Raw genomic sequence first — 21604 nt, 5'->3', positions numbered from 1 at the left:
CAAGCTATTTATGTCAAAGGTGATGTGTCTTGATTAACATTTGTCTGAATACTTGCAGTGTTTAAAACTTGTGAGCAATTCAGTTTTTACATTTCATCACTTTCAATGGAGAGTGGAATGGAAGAGTCTATGTATGTGACTAGTTGTGGTTGGTCTTATGAGAGAATATCTGTGTATCTGCAGTTAGGGATATTTTTTGTGATCTCAGAGGGACTGAAAATAGGAGGCTAGCCTAGGGTGGGGGAGTAAAGTGGTGAGATTTGCCTTTGTGGAGATTTTAGTCCTTGTTGTTAAAAACAACTGGAAAACATCATGTGTGATTTTCTGAATTACCGCAATCTTAGCTTAGATATTTTTCATAAAGTAACACAAAGTACTTCACAGCTGATTTGTATAGCCCTGGTTAACTTGAGCCTGAACCACCAGGAAGCATTTTTTAAAAATCAAGCCTTCTAAAACTAGCTTGTACGATCCCCAAATAGCCCCAATCTAATAACTGGAAAGTATATTACATGAAATTCAGAATTTTTAAAAGATTTTATTTATTTATTTGAGAGAGAGAGAATGAAAGAGAGAGCATAGATCATGACCTGAGCCAAAGGTGGTGGCTTAACCAACTGAGCCACCCAGGCCCCCTGAAATTCAGAATTTCTTAGTATTGCCCTGGAGTATAGTAAGTTGAGGAAGATATTTTTTTAAGTAGAGTTCTATTGATTAAGGTTTTTATACAATATTATCCATTCAAGTCAATCTAGACTCTGCGTTAAGCAGTTTAGAGGCGAGTCAGAGCATTTCCTAGGCGCTCTCCTGCACTTGAGTGTACGATTTGGAAACTGGACATGACATGGGTATGTGCAGCTGTGTTGGAGGACCTGCTTTATTCTGCTCCAGCAGTTCTCACATTTCCTGGTCTCAGGACACTTGCATACTCTTAAAATAATTGAGGACTGTAAGAGCTTTTGTTTATATGGCCTGTGTTAATATTTACTGTTAGAAATTAAAAACTCAGGAACTTTTAAAGCATTTATGTATTTGTTTAAAAATAGCAATAAACTCAGTTTGTGATTACAAAAATAACATTTTTCCTTGAAAAGTAACTACATATTTCAAAACAAAGAAAAATTAGAGTAGTGGCATCATTTTATAATTTTGCAAATCTGTATAATGTCTAGTTTGGTAGAAGACATCTGTATTCTTATATCCTCTTGAGTGTCCAGTCTGTAGTGATGTGTGGTTTTGGTTGAAGTATAGAAAGAAAATCCATTTTCACACAAATACATAGTTAGAAAAGGAAATATTTCAGGACTTTTTTTCAGATAGTTGTATATATTCTTCTTTGATTCTACACCAGTATTATCTAAGTGGCATTTTCATAAATATTATTTTAATGTGAAAATCTGAAACCTAATCCATGAACTTTCCATACTCTCACATGAAAGTCTTTTGGTCTATGTTATACTTGGAATAGATATTTTACTGATGCATGACATAATGCTTTGGTCATTTGTGAAATGATAGTTTCCTGGGTTTTACAGATCTTCCAAATATTGATGCATTTCATTGTACATTATCAAAAATCACATTTTAAAGTATTCCTACATATATCTTCAGAAAAGTCTTTAAGTATTTAGAAGCCGTCAAGCTCACACACATGCAAACAAGTTTTCTATAATTCTAATTTGTGCTTCAAAGGTTGAATTTTATCACAGGCAGGGTGTCCTGCATTTGTTATTCTTGAAGTTGCAGGCTCACTCTGTTCTTTTTTGAGAAATTGTTTGCCATTGAGGCACCTGGGTGGCTTAGTCAGTTTAGCGTCTGCCTTCAGCTGGGGTCATGATCTCAGGTTCCTGGGATGGAGCCCCATGTCAGGCTCCTGCTCAGTGGGGAATCTGGTTCTCCCTCTCCCTCTGCCTCTCCCCCCTGCTCGTGCTCTCTCTCTCTCAAAAATGAGTAAATAAAATCTTTTAAAAAGAAAAAAATTATCTGCCAAAAACTCACGTTTGAATAGCAGTAGCTGGCCTATCATGCTTGCAAGGAAGAATTATGTTCTGTGAACAAGGCAGCTGGTTCAGCTTGTAACTCAGAACAGTTGCACAAGTGCTTTTTCTCGAGCAAACTACATTCTTCAGTATACAGTAGACATGTCTTGTGTGTACTTCTTATTTTGTCCCACAAAATACTAGCCTTTTCTGTTCAGGGTCAGGAGCTTAAAAAACTAATGTTTGCTCTTCCATGAAGGGCATTCTTTAGTGAAATTGGCACGTGCGCTTGCTTTGTGTGTGTGTGTGTGTGTGTGTGTCTCTTTCTCTCTCTCTCTCTCTGAGTGTGTGGTGGTGAAGAATACAAGTGGTAGGTAGCATAGTTCGGTGTGGCTGCCCTGATTCGTGTTTATGAGACGTGAGAACTTTTACCTACCATTGCTTCTGCATCACCCAAGCAAACAGTATTGTCAGGATGATAAAATTTGACCTCTTGACTCCCTGAAAGGCTATCTGGAGCCCTAAGGGTTCTGCAGACCACATTGAGGTGATCTAGTCATGTGGGGCACCCGGCCCCCTGCCCTTCCTCTTGTCTTTTGAAACCAACCACGAGGCTACCCTTTGTGCATACTGAGTTCCAGTCTGATGGACTGTATTTTGTGTTACCTCTTGCTTAACTTTTGCTTTTATCACTACCCAGAATGTTCTTGCTCCTGTCACCTTTTCTTAAAATCCTCTTTTTCTTCACATGCCAGCTCAAGTTTTTTACTTCTGTGATTTCTGCTCTTGGATGGAAGTGATCTTTGCCTCTCTAAACTCTCTCCCTAACACTGTTCACATGTCCCTTATGGCACATGTGGCTTATTTTAGAGATTTTATTTGCAGAATGAGGAATCATCTACTAATAGCAGATGACTTAGGACCAGTGACTGTTTACTCATCTCACAATACTTTACAGTGCTTGAACTTAGTGAATTATTGCAGAGTGAACGAAATAATTCTGCCAACATTTGGTTGTTGCTGTTTACCAGGAATCGTTATGAGCACTGAGTACTGCAAGCCAGGCTGTTATGTCCCTGTGCTCGTAGGGCTTACTTTCTCATTGAAACTCGTTCTTCCTGCCTTTATAGAACTTAAATTAACAGTGTGAATAAATCCACCGATTTCTTGTACCTTTGAGATTTATTTAGGCTAGAGGGGCCTTTGAGAAAGAGATCAGTAAGTCAGAGTAGCCTGTCTACATCAGTCCTTACTAACCACTTAATTCAGTGAGGGAATTGCAGGCATTAAGAGAAACTGAAGACTAGATAGAAAACTGAATTTTTATCGTCTAAATTTTTTTATATGCAAGTATTATGTACCATGGCCCATAAACTTCTCTTTCTTTTTTGCCAGAGTTGCATCTAGTTATATTAGTAAATGAAGGAGGGAGGAGCCTTGAGGATGGAATGTCTAAAGACTGTGGCACTGTTTTCTATATACAGCTTTTGTCCTTTTTATGTTTATGTGTCAGATAGGATTCTAGGAAAGATGTGTTTAGTGTATATCTGTGTGAGAAGGGTTTTATTTTAATGTTTGGGGCTTTTGGTTTCCTCATTTTCTCTTTTAGGCATTGACAAAGGATCCCCAGGATTATCCTGATAAAAAAAGTCTACCTCATGTACACGTTGCCCTCTGGATGAATTCTCAAGGAGGCAGAAAGGTGAAAGCTGGAGATACCGTGTCGTACGTCATCTGTCAGGTAAACTGTAGCAATTAATAAGACTCCTGGACCCCATAACCCAAAGTAAAACTCAGATCACCACAGTGTCTTATTTAATGGTCTTCCGAATAATTGATGTTGTAAAGAGATTGGTTAATCTGGTTGGTTTTATAACATCTGAAGCATTAGAGATATGGTGTATTTTGCGAAAATGTTCATAAAACCTTTAAGACCAGTGTCCTGGTTTACTGAAATTGTTTTGGTGAGACAGATGCATAACAGTAGGTACTGTTTCAACCCTTAATTAACTTAAGTGAAAAATGTATGTAAATTTGGTCATATGTCCAGCAGTAGTCCATTATCATTTCTTTTGCCACAGATTCCATTATGAATATTTAGAATAAGAGAGTAAATACATTTTCCCTAGCTTATGTTCTAAGAGTTACTTAAGAAAAATGTGAAGTTAATATGGAGAAAGGTACGAGACCCCCAAAAACATGCCTTAGGAAGAAAACGCAAATGATCTCACCGGTTTGTTTGTTGTATTTTGAGTGGAAGGGGGCCTAGAACCCACCTCCTTGCCTTATGCCTCTTCTGTGTGGCATATCTGAGGAACCTCTACCGTTTCTGGAACACCGGTTTAAACCACTAACCAGTTTTTTTGGAGAGTAGCATGCCTCTGACAGGGATGAGGAGAGAGGGTAGGACAAAAGAGCAGGTTTTTTTCTTTGAACGCACTTAACTCCAGTTGGAACAAAGGAGAAGTCTCATCTCTTCCTTTTGGGGAAAAAAAAGTCACAGCCTCTATCCAAATTCTTTAAAATTTCTGTGGTGTGGTATACTTACCAAAAGGCATAATTCATCTGTGTTATAAGACTTACTTTTTAATTAATTAATTATTGCATTTTGTTATTACTGTAAAAAAATTAGATAAGCCTTAAATTTCATTGCGTTATGATTGATCTTTGTCAAACTACAATCAGTGTGTTTTTAAATCATAGTCTTTTCAGAATTTAAAAATTATCTGCTAATATCTGCTCGGTACTGTGGATGATGTACATAACAAATGATTTAAGTACATGGACAGGAATCAGCACTTGACTCTGTCTCCCTCCTAGGGTTACCCTTGATTAAGAACTGTTACAGAAAGCCAATTCCTGCAGGAAAATATTTCCATAAATGTCTGACTCGCTCAAGCCCTTAATGTGCTTTGCATATTGCCTCTGACAAGTCTCATCTCAAAAAAACAATTTTCATATTATGCAAATAAAGATTTTGGTAAATAGGCTAGCTTTTTTTCACTTGTGACTTAACATACATGGAAAAGCTCTTAGATTATTAATGACAGGAGCAGATGGCAATATAGCTTTGAAAAATTAAATAGGTTCCATGAAATAACATCTAATAATGAAATCCAGTCACAATTATGTTTTGGCTAAATCTGGAATGGAGATGTATGGTAGTGTGATCGATAGATTTAAAAGTCTAGGTTATGTTCCTTGGTGTCTAGATATTAGGTATTATGATCTCTTTTTCCCAGGTCTTATTGAGCTAGTAAAGCTCAAAAATTGCTGATGCTGATACAGTACAATAAATCCAGTTTGATGTGTTTTCAACATTTTCCCCATCCACTGGTGCTAGGCCTTAACTTTCTTGCTTCTTAAAGCTATAGTTCATGTTTCTTTTTGTTTATGCAACTCATTGTATACCAAGAAAAGCTGTGGGACTTTTTATTTAAGGTTTTACTTATTTATTTATCTGACAGAGAAAGTGAGATCCCAAGTAGGCAGAGAGGCAGGCAGAGTTGGGGGGGGGAGGGGGTAAGCAGGCTCCCCACTGAGCAGAGAGCCCACTGCAGGGCTCGATCCCCAGACCCTGAGACCATGACCTGAATTGAAGGCAGAGGCTTAACCCACTGAGCCACCCAGGTGCTCTGAAAAGCTGTAGGACTTGAATTTGCCTCTGTCCCCTAACAGTGGGCCAGGCCCACTTTGAGCACATTTGTGAGCCAAAGCTCCCTACCTCTTTTGCTTTTAAGCACTCAAATTATTCTGTTTCTTAACACAGCCATATTTTTAGAATTTTTTTTTTAAATGTATGATGATACACTTTGAAAAGAACAATACTGCTCTAAGCAAAGGTGCCCTCCACAAATAGCCTGTTTCCTAGACAGGTTCTGTTTTGTTTGAAATTTATATTTAGACTGTAATACTCTAGTGATAATTTATTCTGACTCTACATTCAGATGAGTTCAGAGAGTAATTTTTTTGGTGTCAGATTTACATTGTAGTCCTTCAATTTGTAAAACCTATGTGATTTTCTGAGACTTAGATCAACTTCCACTTGTTGGTTAAGTTTTAAGCCTCAATTATTAGTAACTTTCATTAGATATAATAGCACAAGGTGTGCCTTTAACATAATTGTTTTAAGGGGGCCACTTGTCACCCATTAACTTTTTTCCATTAGTTTCCTACTAAAGATGATGACATAGTTTTGCAGTCAAATGCTCTACCACTGAGCTATACCCCCAGCAACATAGTTTTGAATGAATTGACTGCACCTGGTTGTCTCTGTGAAGTATGTACTTTGTGAAGTTCACAAATTAACTACATAGGCTCTTCAAGGAAGACCAACATCGCTTCTTAATCTGATTTTAAAGGTGTACACCATGCGTTATTGCATATATCATCAGATCTTGCTAGGTTTGAGAATTAGGTCTGTGAGAGATATATGTTATGTCATGGCCTGGATGTTTTTCCAACATAGCACAGCAAAACCTGTCTTACCAATTCTTTTGACTTTAGTCATGTTTGGGCTCAGATTTTTTAAATACAATAAGAAATATGGTTGGGTCAGTGTTAAAACTGGTCCTTCGTGTGGTTATTTAAAATAAAAACTTTCTTAACTGAGGATATGCTTAGAAATTTTCAACTGCTTTTTTAAAAAACTTGACTTACTATGAGAACATCATATATTGATATATTGGAAAGTACCTCACATGCTTTTAAAAGAATTTGGCTGTAGAAATTTGATTTTCTTCAAAGATATTATTTATTTATTTGAGAGAGAGTGAGTGAGGAAGCACAAGTTGGAGAGAGGGGCAAAGGGAGGGAAAAGCAGACTCCGTGCTTAGCGGAGAACCTGATGGGGAACTCGATCCCAGGACCCTGAGATCATGACCCGAGTCAAAAGGCAGACACTTAACTGAGTGAGCCACCCAGGTGCCCTTGTGTAAATTTGATTTTTATTCACCATTACAAAATGGTAAACTTAACATTGCTATATAATCTTTATTTTGGGGGGATCAGAGAGAGAATCTCAAGCAGGCTGTACACCTAGCGCAGAGCACAATGCGGGGCTCGATCTCTTGACCCCGAGATCATGACCTAAGTTGAAATCAGGATTCAGATGCTCAACTGACTGAGCTACCCAGGCACCCCTCAGTATTGCTAGGACAGACCAGCTTATTTTTTTTAAAAGATTTTTTATTTTTATTTATTTGAAACACAGATCACAAGTATGCAGAGAGGCAGGCATAGAGAAAGAGAGGAGAAAGCAGGCTCCCCGCTGAGCAGAGAGCCCTATGCGGGCCTTGATCCCAGGACCCTGAGATTATGACTTGAGCCGAAGGTAGAGGCTTAACCCACTGAGCCACCCAGGCGCCCAGGACAGACCAGTTTAAAAAAAAAAAAAAAAACAGTCCTGTAAATTGATCAGGTTTCCGGTGTTAGTTAGTGAAGTCAGTCTGAATATAGTTGAAGTGTGTAAAGACACTGCCCAGGGATTTTTCACCCTCTATTTGTCATTGACTGTCATCTTACGCCCATCTAATAATTCAGACTTCACAAAGGGCAACAATTAAAGGTGATGAATTCTGCCTAATTTCTTTTACTGTGTTGTGAACTCCTGAAATAATTATTTGATAAGTCTTTTAATCCACGGTTTGCTTTCTCAGTATTTCATTATATCCTAGACCATGTAGGACCTAGTTGATAAACATCCCATTTTGTTTCCATAAAGACCCTTGCCAGAGAAGGAGGTCCCTGCCTCTAGTCTGAAGATAGCAGTGTGCGAGTAGCCTCTGCTTTGGGCTGGGTCCTGAGCTGAGAAGGGGCCGATTGTAGCAAGAATGAAAGAATAGGGTTTATGCTATCTGTTTTTCAGAGCAGCTTAGCACTGCGAATAGTCAAAATTGACTAGTCTGAATATTAAGTTCTGTTGTTGTAGATAAAGAAGGGTGGAGTGAGTTGTCAGATGTTGGCCCAGTATGTGATAACTTTTTTTTGAATCACAGATGATGGTGACCTTACCCACAGGACTGTATATGGACCAGTTACATAGAATTACACAACTTTATTAAGAGGAAACCTTTGAAAAGATCCTCTTCAACCCATCTTCCTTTCCTTTCCTTAAGGAGAACCATGTAAACAGTGCAAAATGGCATATCCTTCATTCCACTGGCCAAATATTTTGCTTCTAGAGCATTACCACTCCACCAAGATAGCTCATTAATTTTATTTCTATCTATTATATCTTGTATATAAGTTACTACTCTGTGGGTTTCATACTCTTTCTTTCCCCTTGCTCATTTGCTTTTCAATACATAAAAAATATGACCCCTGGGGCCCTTTAAGATGAGATTATGACTAGAATTCTCGCATGAAGGGATTGTATTAAAAGGACCACCCATATTTTTTCTCATCATTCCTAAAAGACCTTTCTGACTAGACTAGTAGTTAGCAAGTCTTCCAGTGTGCTTCTGTGAGATGGCAGGTGGAATTATTTAATCTAGTCATGCCATCTTGTTGGTTTCATGTTTCAACAAAAAATAGAATGCAACACATGCTGGATTTACATTCTTGGACAGTGGGTGACGTGTTTTCCTTGACCTTCTACTCTTAGATACATATGAAATGTTCACCAATAGGTCAAAAGGACTTTTTGGTGTTTGGAATGAATATATAAAATTTGAATCATCGTCCCTCTTTTGGGGCAAGCATGTTTATAGTGTGACTGAATTTCTTACAGCTTTACCTGTACTATGTCCTTTTGTAGGATGGGTCAAACCTCACTGCAGGTCAGAGGGCCTATGCACCTGAGCAGCTACAGAAACAGGACAATTTAACTATTGACACCCAGTACTACCTGGCTCAGCAGATCCACCCAGTCGTGGCTCGGATCTGTGAGCCAATAGATGGAATTGATGCTGTCCTCATTGCAACATGGTTAGGTAAGTGCCGCCAGCTCACATAGGCTTTTAGCTGGCTTTGCCAGCACCCACAGTCTTCCCTCACCTGTTGTGAGCCTTGTTTATGGGTATGGTGTGTGTTGAGCACTTCTTTGCTTGTAGTTGGGCATTTATTTTTGTGGCTGGTTGGTTAATGTCTACTTCTCTTCATAGACTGTGGACCCCGTATGCTTCCTACCTCTATAGCCGTGTGCCTGCCCCACAGTAGGCACTCCGTCAGTAAATGCCAAGGGAAGAAAGGGAAGGCAAGAGAAGGAATGAAGACATTTTAGCCACAGTTACAGGGTCTGAGCTTACATTGTTGTGGCTTTAATTGGTGAACTTCCATTAATAAGGAGATTGATGGTATTGTGATGGTTTATCTTGTCTCTGTCTCTAAATGTATTTTTGTATAAAATGAGAATACGCAGCTTTTTTAACATTAAAAAGTTTAATTTTTAGTATTCGTTTCCCTGTGAGTATCCTATTCTTGCTTTATTTTAAATTCTTTGAAAACTAGACATGCTGTTACCTTCCAGGAATTAGCTGATTCCTAATTTCTCATCATCCCAAGAGGTACTGGTCAACTCTAAAACCTCAGCATTTTTTAACTTTTTGCTATGGCACCAGATAGTTATCTCATGCTTAGAAATATATTTCATTACTTGCTCTGATTTCATTTCTGGATGACCAGCATGTCAAGAGTTACATTGATTTAAGATGTCTACTCTATCCCATTTTATGCAAAGATGAATATTTTTAGAATACTGCCCAATAAAGTCGTTAGATGGCACCTCACTTCCTATAAGTCTCACAGTCTTTAACTCTGGCAGTTGCAAACTCTGACTCTGGAACTCAAACCTGTATTTCTAGCCTTCTTTCTTAATCGGTGTACTTAGGGATCCCCTAAATAAGTCATTGCTCATTCTGTCCCTGCTTCATGGAAAATTCTCCCCCTCTTCTCATTAAAATGTCTGGCTTAGACATGGGCTTTGACCCCATAGGGACTTGGGTTTATATGCTGGTTCTGCTATTCACAAGCTCTGTGGCTTTTGCAAACCTCTAAACCTTGATCTAAGCCTTGGTTTCTGGAATTGTAAACTGCAGTTGCTCTGTGGGAGCAGGAGAATGATGCACATGCAGTGCTTGGCGCAGGCCTGGAGCAGAAAGATTACTCAGTGTGTGTTGTTAGCAGCCACTTCCCACTCTCTTGCCAGGCTTCTGCATACGTGTGTCCACTCTCCTCCAGTCCATACGATTTGTACATAGTTTCACTGAAAAGAATGAAATCTTGCCATTTGCAAGGACACGGCTGGAGCTAGAGAGTATTGTGCTAAGCGAAGTAAGTCAGAGAAAGACAAATACCGTATGATTCTACTCATGTGGAATTTAAGAAACAAAACAGATGAACATATGGGAAGAGGAGGAAAAAAAGAGGGAAGCAAACTGTAATAGATTTGTAGTGATAGAGAACTGAGGGTCGATGGATGGAGGTAGGTGGGGAATGGGCTAGATGGGTGATGGGTATTAAGGAGGATGTTTGTGTTGAGCACTGGGTATTGTATGTAAGCGATGAATCACTGAATTCTACTCCTGAAACCAATATGACACTATATGTTAACTAACTAGAATTTGAAAAAAAACTGAAAAGGAAACATTTATACATAGTTAGTGCTCACTATGCATGTGTGGACTGGGATTGGACACATGAATAAGTCATGTTTGCCATCCTGTCCCTGCTGAGTATTTTTCTGAGTTCCTGCCTGTCAGCCCTAACTCCCCTACCCCCACCATTGTCTTCTCTGGAAGTAGAAACTCATTTTTGATATTTGCCTAAGCAAAACTTAATGAGGAAGATAAAATCTGCTACCCAAATCGTCCTAAAATGTGTTCTCCAAGTTGAGTTGTGTTTGATGACACTTATACATCCTCAGCTGGGAGGAGGGGAGTGTAAATGCTCAATACTTCTTAGCTTCTTCCTTATTTCTTGCCCCTGCCTTGGGTGCTTACTCTGTGGGATACTGTAATAAGTACTTTGCATATGTTATCTAATTTAATCTTTGCACCAGCCTTCTATTCATTCCATCTTACAGGGAAGGAAGCCAAAGCTTAGAAAGATCGCTAACTTGGTCTTGTTGCATAGCTAGTAAGTGGCTGGCTGTGGTCAGATGGAGACCCAGCTGTCCATGACTCCACATCTTGTGCTCCTCACCACTGTGCTGAACACGCTACTTCCTGTTCTTCGCTCTGAGAACCTCCAACAGAGGTCCCTAAGCAGGCGTGGATGTGAAGTAGTGGGAGCTTCATTTTCTTTACATTCCCTCTTCTCCCCACTGCACCCCCTGGACCAGTAGCCACCGCCTCCCTGGCCCCCAGCATAAGCACCCAAACCCCCTGAGTGGAGCCATTTCTCTAAAGAGTACATCTCCCCAGTTTTTCTGTTTGCATCACCAAGAACCTGGCCTAGAGACTGAGTGCTACCCTTCACTTCCTTGGTTTTAAATTTCCCAGTGGCCCAGTGCTGAGTAGGACTAGATGGAACAAGCGCCATCTCACGAGGGACATGTCAAAGTAAGAGCACAGCCTTGTGGCTGAGCCAGAGAGCGGTCGAGTGAAGGGTGGTGGAGGCTGCCCAGGGGTAGCCTGATGCCTGCTCAACACTGGTCACAGAGGGGACCACACTGATTCTGTTGGTTGTAGAGTCAGATTTAAGATAACTACAAATTAAACAGTGGGCAGATTTTGACTTGCTTAAGGACAAACTTTATCCTAATTGCAGCTGCCTTATAGGACCAGTTTTCAAAAATGATTTTCAAAGCTGGTAGCCTCATGAGGCTGGTCTTCAGAGGGTTCATGTTATTACTGAACAGTCTCAGTCCACAGTGGGAGCTGTCCATGCTTGTGCACAGTCTTGCCCAGTCCCCCTCTGCCACCGCCCCCTCTTGATGCCAGGTAGCCAGTCAGAGCTCCTGGAAAAATCTGTGTTTTCAGCTCTCAAGCAGTTACAGCTACACACCTTTTTATCTTTTTCTGATTTTTATCTTTTGCCACTCGATAGCAGTTCTTACAATGAGGACCTGTAAAGTTGTCTTCACTGTGCCATCCCCTGCTCCCCTATTTGGCCGCTTCTCCTGCTGTACCTCCTGCCATGACCAGCGGTATTCACCCATCTACAGGCATTAGTGCAAAATCCTGGAGTCCTTTCTCTCTCCCTTTGTTCCCATACGAGGTCCATGTTAGTGGATTGCAGGACAGCAAGTGCCAGTTACCATAAGGATCTGTAGAAAGCGTGAAGGTCTCCAGGCAGCTCTTTGCAGGCATTTGCTCCCTACCCTATGCCAGAGCCACATTGTGATCTGCATCCTTTATTCCTCCACCCCAAGTCAAAAACCATGGTGGCTGTTCTTCACTAGAGGATTTGAAGCCCCTGTTACCAGTTCTCACTTAGCCTGTGGTTTTAGAGAGAAGGAGGGAGGAGGTGGGAAAGTGGTGGGGAAGTAAGGGGAGTGTTAGGGGGTACATGGTTTCTAAGAGGTGCAAGCTGTAGGCATAAAATTACTGTAATTTGTTTTTAAAATTCTAAATCTGTTTTCTTTATATAAAAAAAACTGCAGTTAGTGAACTGACACTGTTAAATAAGTTGAAGTGTACAAATGTATACATAAAATACAAGCCCTCCAACTGCCTAATCACAGACATAAAATAATTCTCTTGCTTTTAATGTAGTTTTTATCTTTGACTAATGAAATGTATTACAGTGTTGAAACTTCAGTGAAGTTTGATACTTTGTCCTTTTAGTCAGTACAAAGAAATCAGGAATAATGGCATAATTTCATTTAGGAAAATTATTAAGTTCATGATTTTTTATTTTTAAGACTCTTTTGTGGAGAACAAGTATATTTTTCAGCTACCTTTTTCTTTTTCTATTGCTTTTATACTGCTTTCTTGAAATGAAAGGCAAGCATCAAGTGTTGGTTTTATCCTGTGGCTTCACTTTGGAAATTCTCCGACTATTTTTCTCCCTATCAAGACACCTCCTGAAGTCTGTCTGGTGGCATGTTGCATGGCCAGGTGTTCTGTATGGGAAGGCCATTTTAGTGAAAGGGAGAGAGGATAGTCTATTAAATAAGTGAATGAATAAGTGTGTTGAATTGAAGGAGAATAATTTGTTCTCTCTAATAACTAATGGTCCTCATTATCCCACAGTAAAATGTGTATCATTTTTCTGAAACCCATGTAAGATTATTGCTGTTGGGCTTAAATAAAGCAAAATTTTACTCTTTTCCGTCTGTGAATGGAAAAAAAATATAGTATTACTCTTCTTACACAATAGCCCAATGGGAAACATGGCCACTAAAACTTGGAACTCTTAGCTTTTGTTCTCCAGATCGTAGGGTTTTTTCTCCTCTCTTGTTCTAATGAAAACTCTTTATCGTCTGTGGAGGAAATATTCACAGTGTGCTTCAGCATCCAAATAGTCTTCTGTACCTGGCAAAACAGGCCAGTGATAAGGATAGTCTAAAGTTCATCCTTGAATTTCATCCTTTAATAAATTTATATTTCATGCATAACAGTACTTAGAATTACATAATTCATCCAATGAACAGTGATTTGTGTAATAGCTGTCAAGTATATTTCTTCCTGTCACTGGTAGATTGCAGGCACTTGGCTAGCTGGGCAGTTTTCTCACTGGTCCTGAGAAACTGGATTTTGGGAGAACATGAGAATTTAGAATTTAATCTCTGAAAGTAGGGCTTAACACAAGACAACAGGGTTAACCCAGGGTCTTCCTGGATTAAATCGGAAAGTAAAGATCCCCTTTATAAAAAATGGTCGCATACCACAGGGGTTACAGAAGGCATTTTTTTTGTCAATAGACAGGGTCCAGTAATATCCAAGAAAAAGTGCAGCAGCAGGCCAAGCAGTATTGGAGGTGCTTTTAGCAGGCCCAGGGAGACAGACGTACAAAAGATGCTGGGGGGAGGGTGGGTAGGACACAGGTGGTTGGGAATAGGGTGATAGCACCCGCACATGCCTCAGGTATTTCTTTGTGATAAGACTCTCGCCTTTTTCACAGTTAAGCTCTTAGAAGGATGTACACACATGACCATCATTTGCAAACCTTAAATATTTTCTATACCATAATTAATAAAATTTTAAAGATCACACCAGATGCAAAACAGGATATTATCTTGTCAGCCGATAAGAACCATCTCTTCCAGGATGGAGCGCCATTCATTCCATTCACGTCATCAAATGGATCACACTCCCAGCCCACTTTTGCATTCATTGAATAGATTAATGTTGAAGACCTGCTGTGCTCAGCATCATAGTGGGCACTGTGAGGGAGATGAAGATGAGTAAGCCATGGCTCCTTCACTCAAATTACAGCCCAGTCCATTAGTCGATTTCACTGTTGTGGGGAAGTCTAGTGGACAGTACAGTTCGTGTCCCAAAAGAGGTAAAATAGAGGATTTCAGGTACTCAGGGGAAGCAGAGACCACTTGTGGCTGGGGCCAGCAGGGAAGAGTTTATGAAGGTGTTGGGATTTGGGGCATCATGGGAATGCACTTTGAAGAAGCCAGTGTGGCCTTGGGAATGGTTGCCTGCTCCCACCTTTCATTAGATCTTCTAGTCCATTGCTGAATGGCCGGGGCCCCAACCTCCACGCTGGTGACCCAGGCCATCTCAGCCACTCCATGTGGCACATGAGGGCCTATAGTGACACTGCTCACCTAAGTCAGGCAAGAGACCCTGGAGACTTTGAGCTAAGCTGGGGCATGTTTAGGATAATCACTGGGACTAATACTGTCCTGGTTTTGTAACACTTGGAATTTCCAGGAAAAAATGGGAATTTCTCTTATTTATAAGTTAGGTCAATTAAAAAATTTGTTTAACTTCATTGAGAAATAATTAACAAATATAATTAAATATATTCAAAGTGTACAAAGTGATGATTTTATATACATATACATTATAGAATGATTACCAAGATCAAGAGCATTAACACATCTATAACCTCACATAGTTTTTATAGTTAACTTTTTTCACTATGGTGAGAATACTTAAGGTGTACTCTCAGGAACTTTGAAGTATTTGATGTAGCACTAGTAACTATAGATCAAATTTATTAAAAGATTTTATTTATTTATTTGAGGGAGGGGGAGAGAGAGAGAGCATTGTGTGGGGGAGCAGAGGGAGAAGCAGACTCCCTGTTAAGCAAGGAGCCCTATGGGACACAATCCCAGGACTCCAGGATCATGGCTTGAGCACCAACTGAGCCACCCAGGCGCCCTGTAGATCAAGTTTTTTAAAAAGATGCATCATCGGGCACTAGGTGGCTCAGTGGGTTAAAAAGATGCATCATCTTAATTAAGTATACCAAAATGGCACTTTCTAACACTGTGTAGCCTGTAGAAAAATGGGTAAGACATAATAAATGAAAATAGCTGAACACAGCATTGTATGCAGTTTAAAACTATATTAAATATATATGTATGAATAAGCCCAGAAAAGGTGAAGGTGGTGAATTATAGCTTCCTTCTTGAAAAAGTAATATTCTTATTAAAAATAAGACAGTTTTTACAAAATCAGAAGAAAAAATGGTTAACAGTTACTAACTTCTTCTTCTTTTTTTTTTTTTTTGGTTCAGTTACTAACTTCTAAAAAGATGTGTTGGGGTGCCTGGGTGGCTCAGTCGGTTAAGTGTCTGCTTTCAGTTTAGTTCACAATCCCAGGGTCTTAGGATACAGCCCCATATCAGGCTCCTTGCTCTGCAGGAAGGCTGCTTCTCCCTCTTCCTCTGCCTGCCTCTCTGCCTACTTATGCTCTCTCTCTGTCTCTGTCAAATAAATAAATAAAATCTTTTAAAAAAATAAAAATAAATTTAAAAAAATAAAATATTTAAAAAAAATTAAAAGTGTCTAGGGACTTCCAGCCTGGGTGCCTCCCCCCCACCCCCGCCACATATTTACCAGCGTGGCTGGGAAGAAGAGGACTTTGTTGTAAGAGCAGCAATCCTTGGTCTATTATTTTGTGCTATTTTATTTTCTAAGTATTTTTTCAGCATACACTTACCATCCTCACTCAGGTTTAAAATTCGGAATGAAAATACTTCCCAAGTTTTTTTCCTGCCCAGAGGTATATATTTCATTAAGTTAAAGTTCACGTTTAGAGCTACCATCAAGTGGTATATATATACAATGGAATACAGTGCAGCTATCAAAAAACTGAAATCTTGCCATTTGCAATGACATGGATGGAACTAGAGGGTATTATGCTAACCAAAATAAGTCAAGCAGAGAAACCCAGTTATCATAAGATCTCTCTGATATGAGGAATTTGAGAGACAGGGCGGGGGGTCGTTGGGGTTAGGGAGGGAAAAAAATGAAACGATGGGACTGGGGAGGGAGACAAACCATAAGAGACTCTTAATCTCAGGAAACAAACTGCGGATTGCTGGGGGGTTGGGGGTAGGGAGAGGGTGGTGGGTTATGGACACTGGGGAGGGTATGTGCTATGATGAGTGCTGTGAAATGTGTAAGCCTGATGATTCACAGACCTGTACCCCTGAAGCAAATAATACATTATATGTTCATTTTAAAAAGCCATTAAAAAAAAGCTATCAATCAAGAGCATTAAAACAATTGTGTGAGGTCATGAGGGTAGCTGCACATTGGGATTTTTTTTTTCCTGTCAACATTTTGGGAGTTGCCTTCTGAAGGACAGTAAAAATCTTGGGAGTTTACTTAACTTAAAGGTTTGGATATTATTTTTTTTAAATACTCAGAAGTTTTCCGTTTGTGTAATGGAGAGGTTTATTTTTGCCATGAAAGGCAGTTTCAGGTGTCTGCTACTTGTATAGTCACTTGTTTATTTTGAAATTGGATCTACAGTGTTCCTAAAATGTTTTATTAGGGAAAATTCTAAACGTGCAGTAGTAGAGAGAATTGCATAAGAAGTCCCCAGGTGGTCATGACCCAGCTTCAGCAGTCTGCAACTGTGGACAAATTGTATTCCTCTTTTCCACCTGCTCTGATTATTTTGAGCTGAAACCTGGATACCGAATAATTTTATCTGTAAATACTGCATTTTACAATTCTGAAAGACAAGGATTCTCCCCCCTTTCCAGCATAACTACAGTATTTTCATCACTAGTAAAAAAAAAAAAAAATTACTTCATCTCATCAAATATCTAATAAGCGTTCATATTCCCTAGTTGTGTTAAGGGTGCACTTCTTTTAAAGAGCTCCCTGTTTGGATTAGAATCTAATCTGCTTCCATGTAATATTTAATCTTCCCTTTTTAAATTCATCCTACCAATTTACTTGTTAAGAAACTGGGGCTGGGGGGAGGTGGTGGTATGCTATACAATTTCCCTTATTCTGGAGTTTGCCAGTTGCATCCTACTGGTATGTTTTAACATGTTCCTCTCTTTCTTGTGAAGGGGTTGTTAGAGCTAATGACTTTACTGTATTTCAGTTCAGTTTCTTTTAGTTTTTGCTAATAATGCTTCCTGGGTGATGGTGTACACATCTGTGAGGAGGTGCGTAAGGTATGGCTAGAGTCAAACACATTTGGACACAACCTCACAGGTATATCATAAATATTTAGTACTCATTTTCTCACTTTTTTCAACCTGAATTTTCTGGTGGTATAACATACATTTGGAAAACGCACACAAAACCTAACTGAACAGCTTGAAAAATTTTCACAAATACATATCAGTGTAGTCAGCCCTGAGCTCAAGAAACCTGTATCATTAATAAATCCCCATAAACCCCCTCATGCCGCCTCCTAGAAACTGTCCTCTACTCACCCCAGAAAATTACAGGCCTGATTCCTGACATCGTAGGTGAGGTTTTCTTTTCTTTTTTTTTTTTTTTAAGATTTTATTTATTTATTTGACAGACAGAGATCACAAGTAAGCAGAGAGGCAGGCAGGGGTAGGGGGAAGCAGACAACCTGCCGAGCAGAGAGCCCGATGTAGGGCTCGATCCCAGGACTCTGGGACCATGACCTGAGCAGAAGGCAGAGGCTTTAACCTACTGAGCCACCCAGGCACCCCAGGTTTGTTTATTTTTGAACATGACATAAATTGTGTCTTTGCTCTTTGTGTCTGACTACTTTCTTTTGTGTTACATTTGTTAGATTCATCCGGTGGTTGTCCTTCATTTCTGTGTAGTATTTCACTATGTGACTGTACCAGACTTGATGACTGTCTAGTGTAGGTGCACCTGGGGGTTGTTTCCACATTTGTGTGATTAGGAATAGTGCTGTTTTGAGCATTCTTGCACCTGTCTTCTCTTGGACAGTTGCATGTATTTCTGTTGGGTATATACTTAGGAGAATTGCTGGGTCCAGGGGCACATGTGTGTTCAGCTTTAGTAGATACTCCTGATTTTCCAAAGTGGTTCAACTGATTTATACATTGTACTCCACATTCGTAGCAACCCTTGGTGTTTTGTGTCATCTTCCTTTAATGTGGTAGCATAACGTTGGGATTTTAATTTGTATTTCTTTGATGACAAATGAAGTTGGGCATCTGTTCACATCCTTTATTGGCCATTTGAGTATCTCCTTCTGTGATGTGCCTGGTGAAACCTTGGTGTACTTTTCTATTGGGTTGTCTTATTCTTGTTGATTGGCAGGCATTCCTTAGATATTCTAAACATGCCTCCTTTGGATATGTGTATCACAAGCATCTTCTATTTGGCATTTTTTTTTCAAGTATAATTTACATGCAATGAAATGCTGCTATCTTAAGAGTATCATACATTCTGTTTATCAAAACATAGAACTTTTCCATCACCCAGAGCATTCCTATTTTTTTCCTTCTCAGTCAGCATCCTCCTTGCAAAAGAAATCACTCATCTTATGTCTCTGACCATAGGTTAGTTTTGCCTATTCCGGAATTTTATATAAGTAATTTTCTACAGTGTGTGCTTTTATGTTCAGCTTCTTTCACTTAGCATAGTATTTGTGAGATTCGTTTACCTTGTGCCATTTATCCGTGGTTATTCTTTTTCTTTAGTGAGTAGTACTCCATGGGAGATTTTACCAGTTTATTCTCTTCATTATCCTGATGGGGGACATCTGGATTGTTTACAATTTCTGGTTATTATAAATAAAGCGGCTATGAAAACTCTTGTACAAGACTTTATATGGATGTAGCACTCACCTTTTAAAAATTCGTTAAGTATTTTTTCTTTAATCATACTACTTAGTTTGTATATTGTTCTCTAAGAAGTCCAGGCACATTAAAGCCTGGATTCAAGCAAAATACAAATGATTTGTTTCCTAGAAGAAATTTTTAGAAAAAAAAATTCACAGTAATATTCTTTTACCTAGCATAGTAGCTTAAGTAATTATTACAAACAACTGCTTGGGAATATCAGTTTCTCTCTTTGCTCATTTGGAATTTCATTCGAATGGATTTTTTTCCTTCTTCCCCACTTGTACGGACATATGTAATTGGCCTTACCATAGTTATTTGCATTTGCAGTAATAGAGATCTTGTTCTTTGAAAGAAAATTACTTGGTCCAGTGCCTCAGCCTCTCAACTGGATACCTTGAATTCAGAACAGTTTAAATAATCCTTGGAAATGGGGCCAGGTGAACATTCAAAGAACAGGCATAGCTTACAATATTACGAAGTACAATGGTAGAAAAATTAATTTTGTGCTACATGTCACATTGGAGGTATGTGTGCTAAATAGCTGGTGATCTTAAGTAAAAAAACAGTACTGCTGAGCTCATCCACCCCAATGCCTATGATATTACTTTCTATAAATACTTTTTGAAACATGAGAGCTTTGATCTTGTTGCCAGATTAATGTGCGATCCTATAAATTTTCTAATTATAAATGACAGTATTTTAATCTCATTTCACTTTCCTTTCTGTTCCCCCCCAATTCCGCCCCAGCCTCCCACCCCCGAAAATGGTGTGACTGTATCCCTGCAAGTCACAGGATTGAATTAAAGCACACATCATTTCTGCTTACTGCAGGGAGAACCATGGCTCCTCTTCCCCCCAGATAACTACTGTGAGACCCAAGTAGACTACTCTTTTCTTTATTCTGTACTGGATCAAATGAGTGAAGTTACCTGTCAAAGCCAGGCTAATAAAAATGGAAGTTCCTTTTCTCAAATAGGGCATAAAATTTGTTTCTTTAAGTGAGTTGTTCAGAGAAAGCTCTCAGAAGAAATACGGAATTTGGAATTCAGTTTTGCGTGTCTTCCTCAAAAGATGAGTATGATTACTTACTGTATGGTGAGCAGTTTAATATTGATTACACAGTATATATGACACCTTTGATCATTAACATTTTGCTTTAATGTCTTTTCCAATAACAGTGTTTAATTTTGGAGGGATAATTACAAATGCAGTCCCATGTAGCTAGCCGCTCTATTTTGCACATCTTAAAATTTAGAATCTACCTCTAGGTGGCAGCACCAGATACTTTTTCCTGTCTCACTCTGGCCTTAATGAGTTATGGTATAAACAGTAAAACTTTTAAGTTCTCCCGAAACTTTGAAATAAGCTGCTTGTTGCCAATTCCGTGAGGATTTGGAAACATTAGTTCCTATGTTGAGTAAATTTGGGGCTTGTTTAAGCCTAGATTTTGACCTTTTAAAGAAAGAATACAGCAGCAGTGATCCTTGTTTTTTTAACATGACATTATATGTTTTCATAAATAGATTTAATTTAACCCTCTTTGATTTGCCTGTTGGACTTATAATTGTCCTCCCAACAAAATTACCTTTCTATGACATTTTTATGTAAGTAACTTGTAGAGGGATCATTATATACCCAATATTTTATGGTAACTACAGTGTCCCCTCCCTTTATAAAATTTATCATTGATCTATGACCAAGAATGCCGCGATGAAACCCCTTCTCTTTAAAAAATTCAGCATGATAATCTGAAGTAACCTGCTATGCCACTTGGCTTTGTTACTGCCACGGGCAGATAAGGGTTGTTTGTGAAATTGGACATTAGAGATTTCCTAAGGCCTGATTTTTTTCATGACTTTAGGCCACTTGTTGGGTATTTCCCCATAAGCAGAAAGAAGGCCCTTGTCCATTTTTGGCTTACTCAGCAGGCAGGCTCCCCTGTGGCCTCAGGTCCACTAAATAGGCGGAGGCTGGGAGGGCGGCCTAGAGAGAGCCTTCATTGCTTCCCTGCTGCAGGTTGGCCCTTTCTGGTATGTGCAGAACCAGTGTTGGGTCATTCCTGGATTTTTGGAATGTGAAAGAAGGCTACCGTTGAGAAAACCTTTGCTTACTGTTTTCTTTTTTCCTTACTTTTTGAATAGTATTGGTCTGAGAAATTGAGGAATAATCATACCATCAGAGAAAAGGTGAAGTTCTTTTTCATAATTATTGATGAAGCAAGACGTTATGTGAATATAGCTGGACTCACAAATTGTTTGAGGAATTTGCAACTGTTACCCTTCACTACAGAGAAGAAATGGTCTCATTCACCGATGTGGCCTTTCTCACTCGTTTTCTTTGCCTCTCTTTGTCTTTAAATGGGGAGGTAGATATTCTCACACTCTTCACTAATTTGCTGTTTCTCTTAGGGGATAGGTTATTTGTAAAATAAAAATGTATAATGCGTCTTGGGGCCAAGCGACCTCAGTTACAGTAATCTATGTCATTAAACAATGTTTTTCCATTTGTTTTTAATGTGT

The 21604-nt window shown here is 39.2% G+C and overlaps 1 protein-coding gene across 3 annotated transcripts in view; it reads left to right on the top strand.

Annotated features, from left to right (window-relative positions):
• The window catches only part of POLA1 (DNA polymerase alpha 1, catalytic subunit), a 307687-nt gene that overhangs the window by 129884 nt on the left and 156199 nt on the right, over positions 1–21604 (top strand). For all 3 annotated transcript variants that reach the window (XM_082718245.1, XM_082718243.1, XM_082718244.1), the window contains 2 exons: positions 3589–3720; positions 8737–8911. In XM_082718245.1, the coding sequence (XP_082574371.1) occupies positions 3589–3720; positions 8737–8911 (307 nt within the window). The remainder of the gene's footprint in view (positions 1–3588; positions 3721–8736; positions 8912–21604) is intronic.

The sequence above is a fragment of the Mustela nivalis genome, assembly GCF_964662115.1.
Source record: "Mustela nivalis genome assembly, chromosome: X".
Lineage (NCBI taxonomy): Eukaryota > Metazoa > Chordata > Mammalia > Carnivora > Mustelidae > Mustela > Mustela nivalis.
The sequence above is the reverse complement of the archived record's forward strand: the minus strand, read 5'-3'. Positions and strand labels throughout refer to the sequence as shown.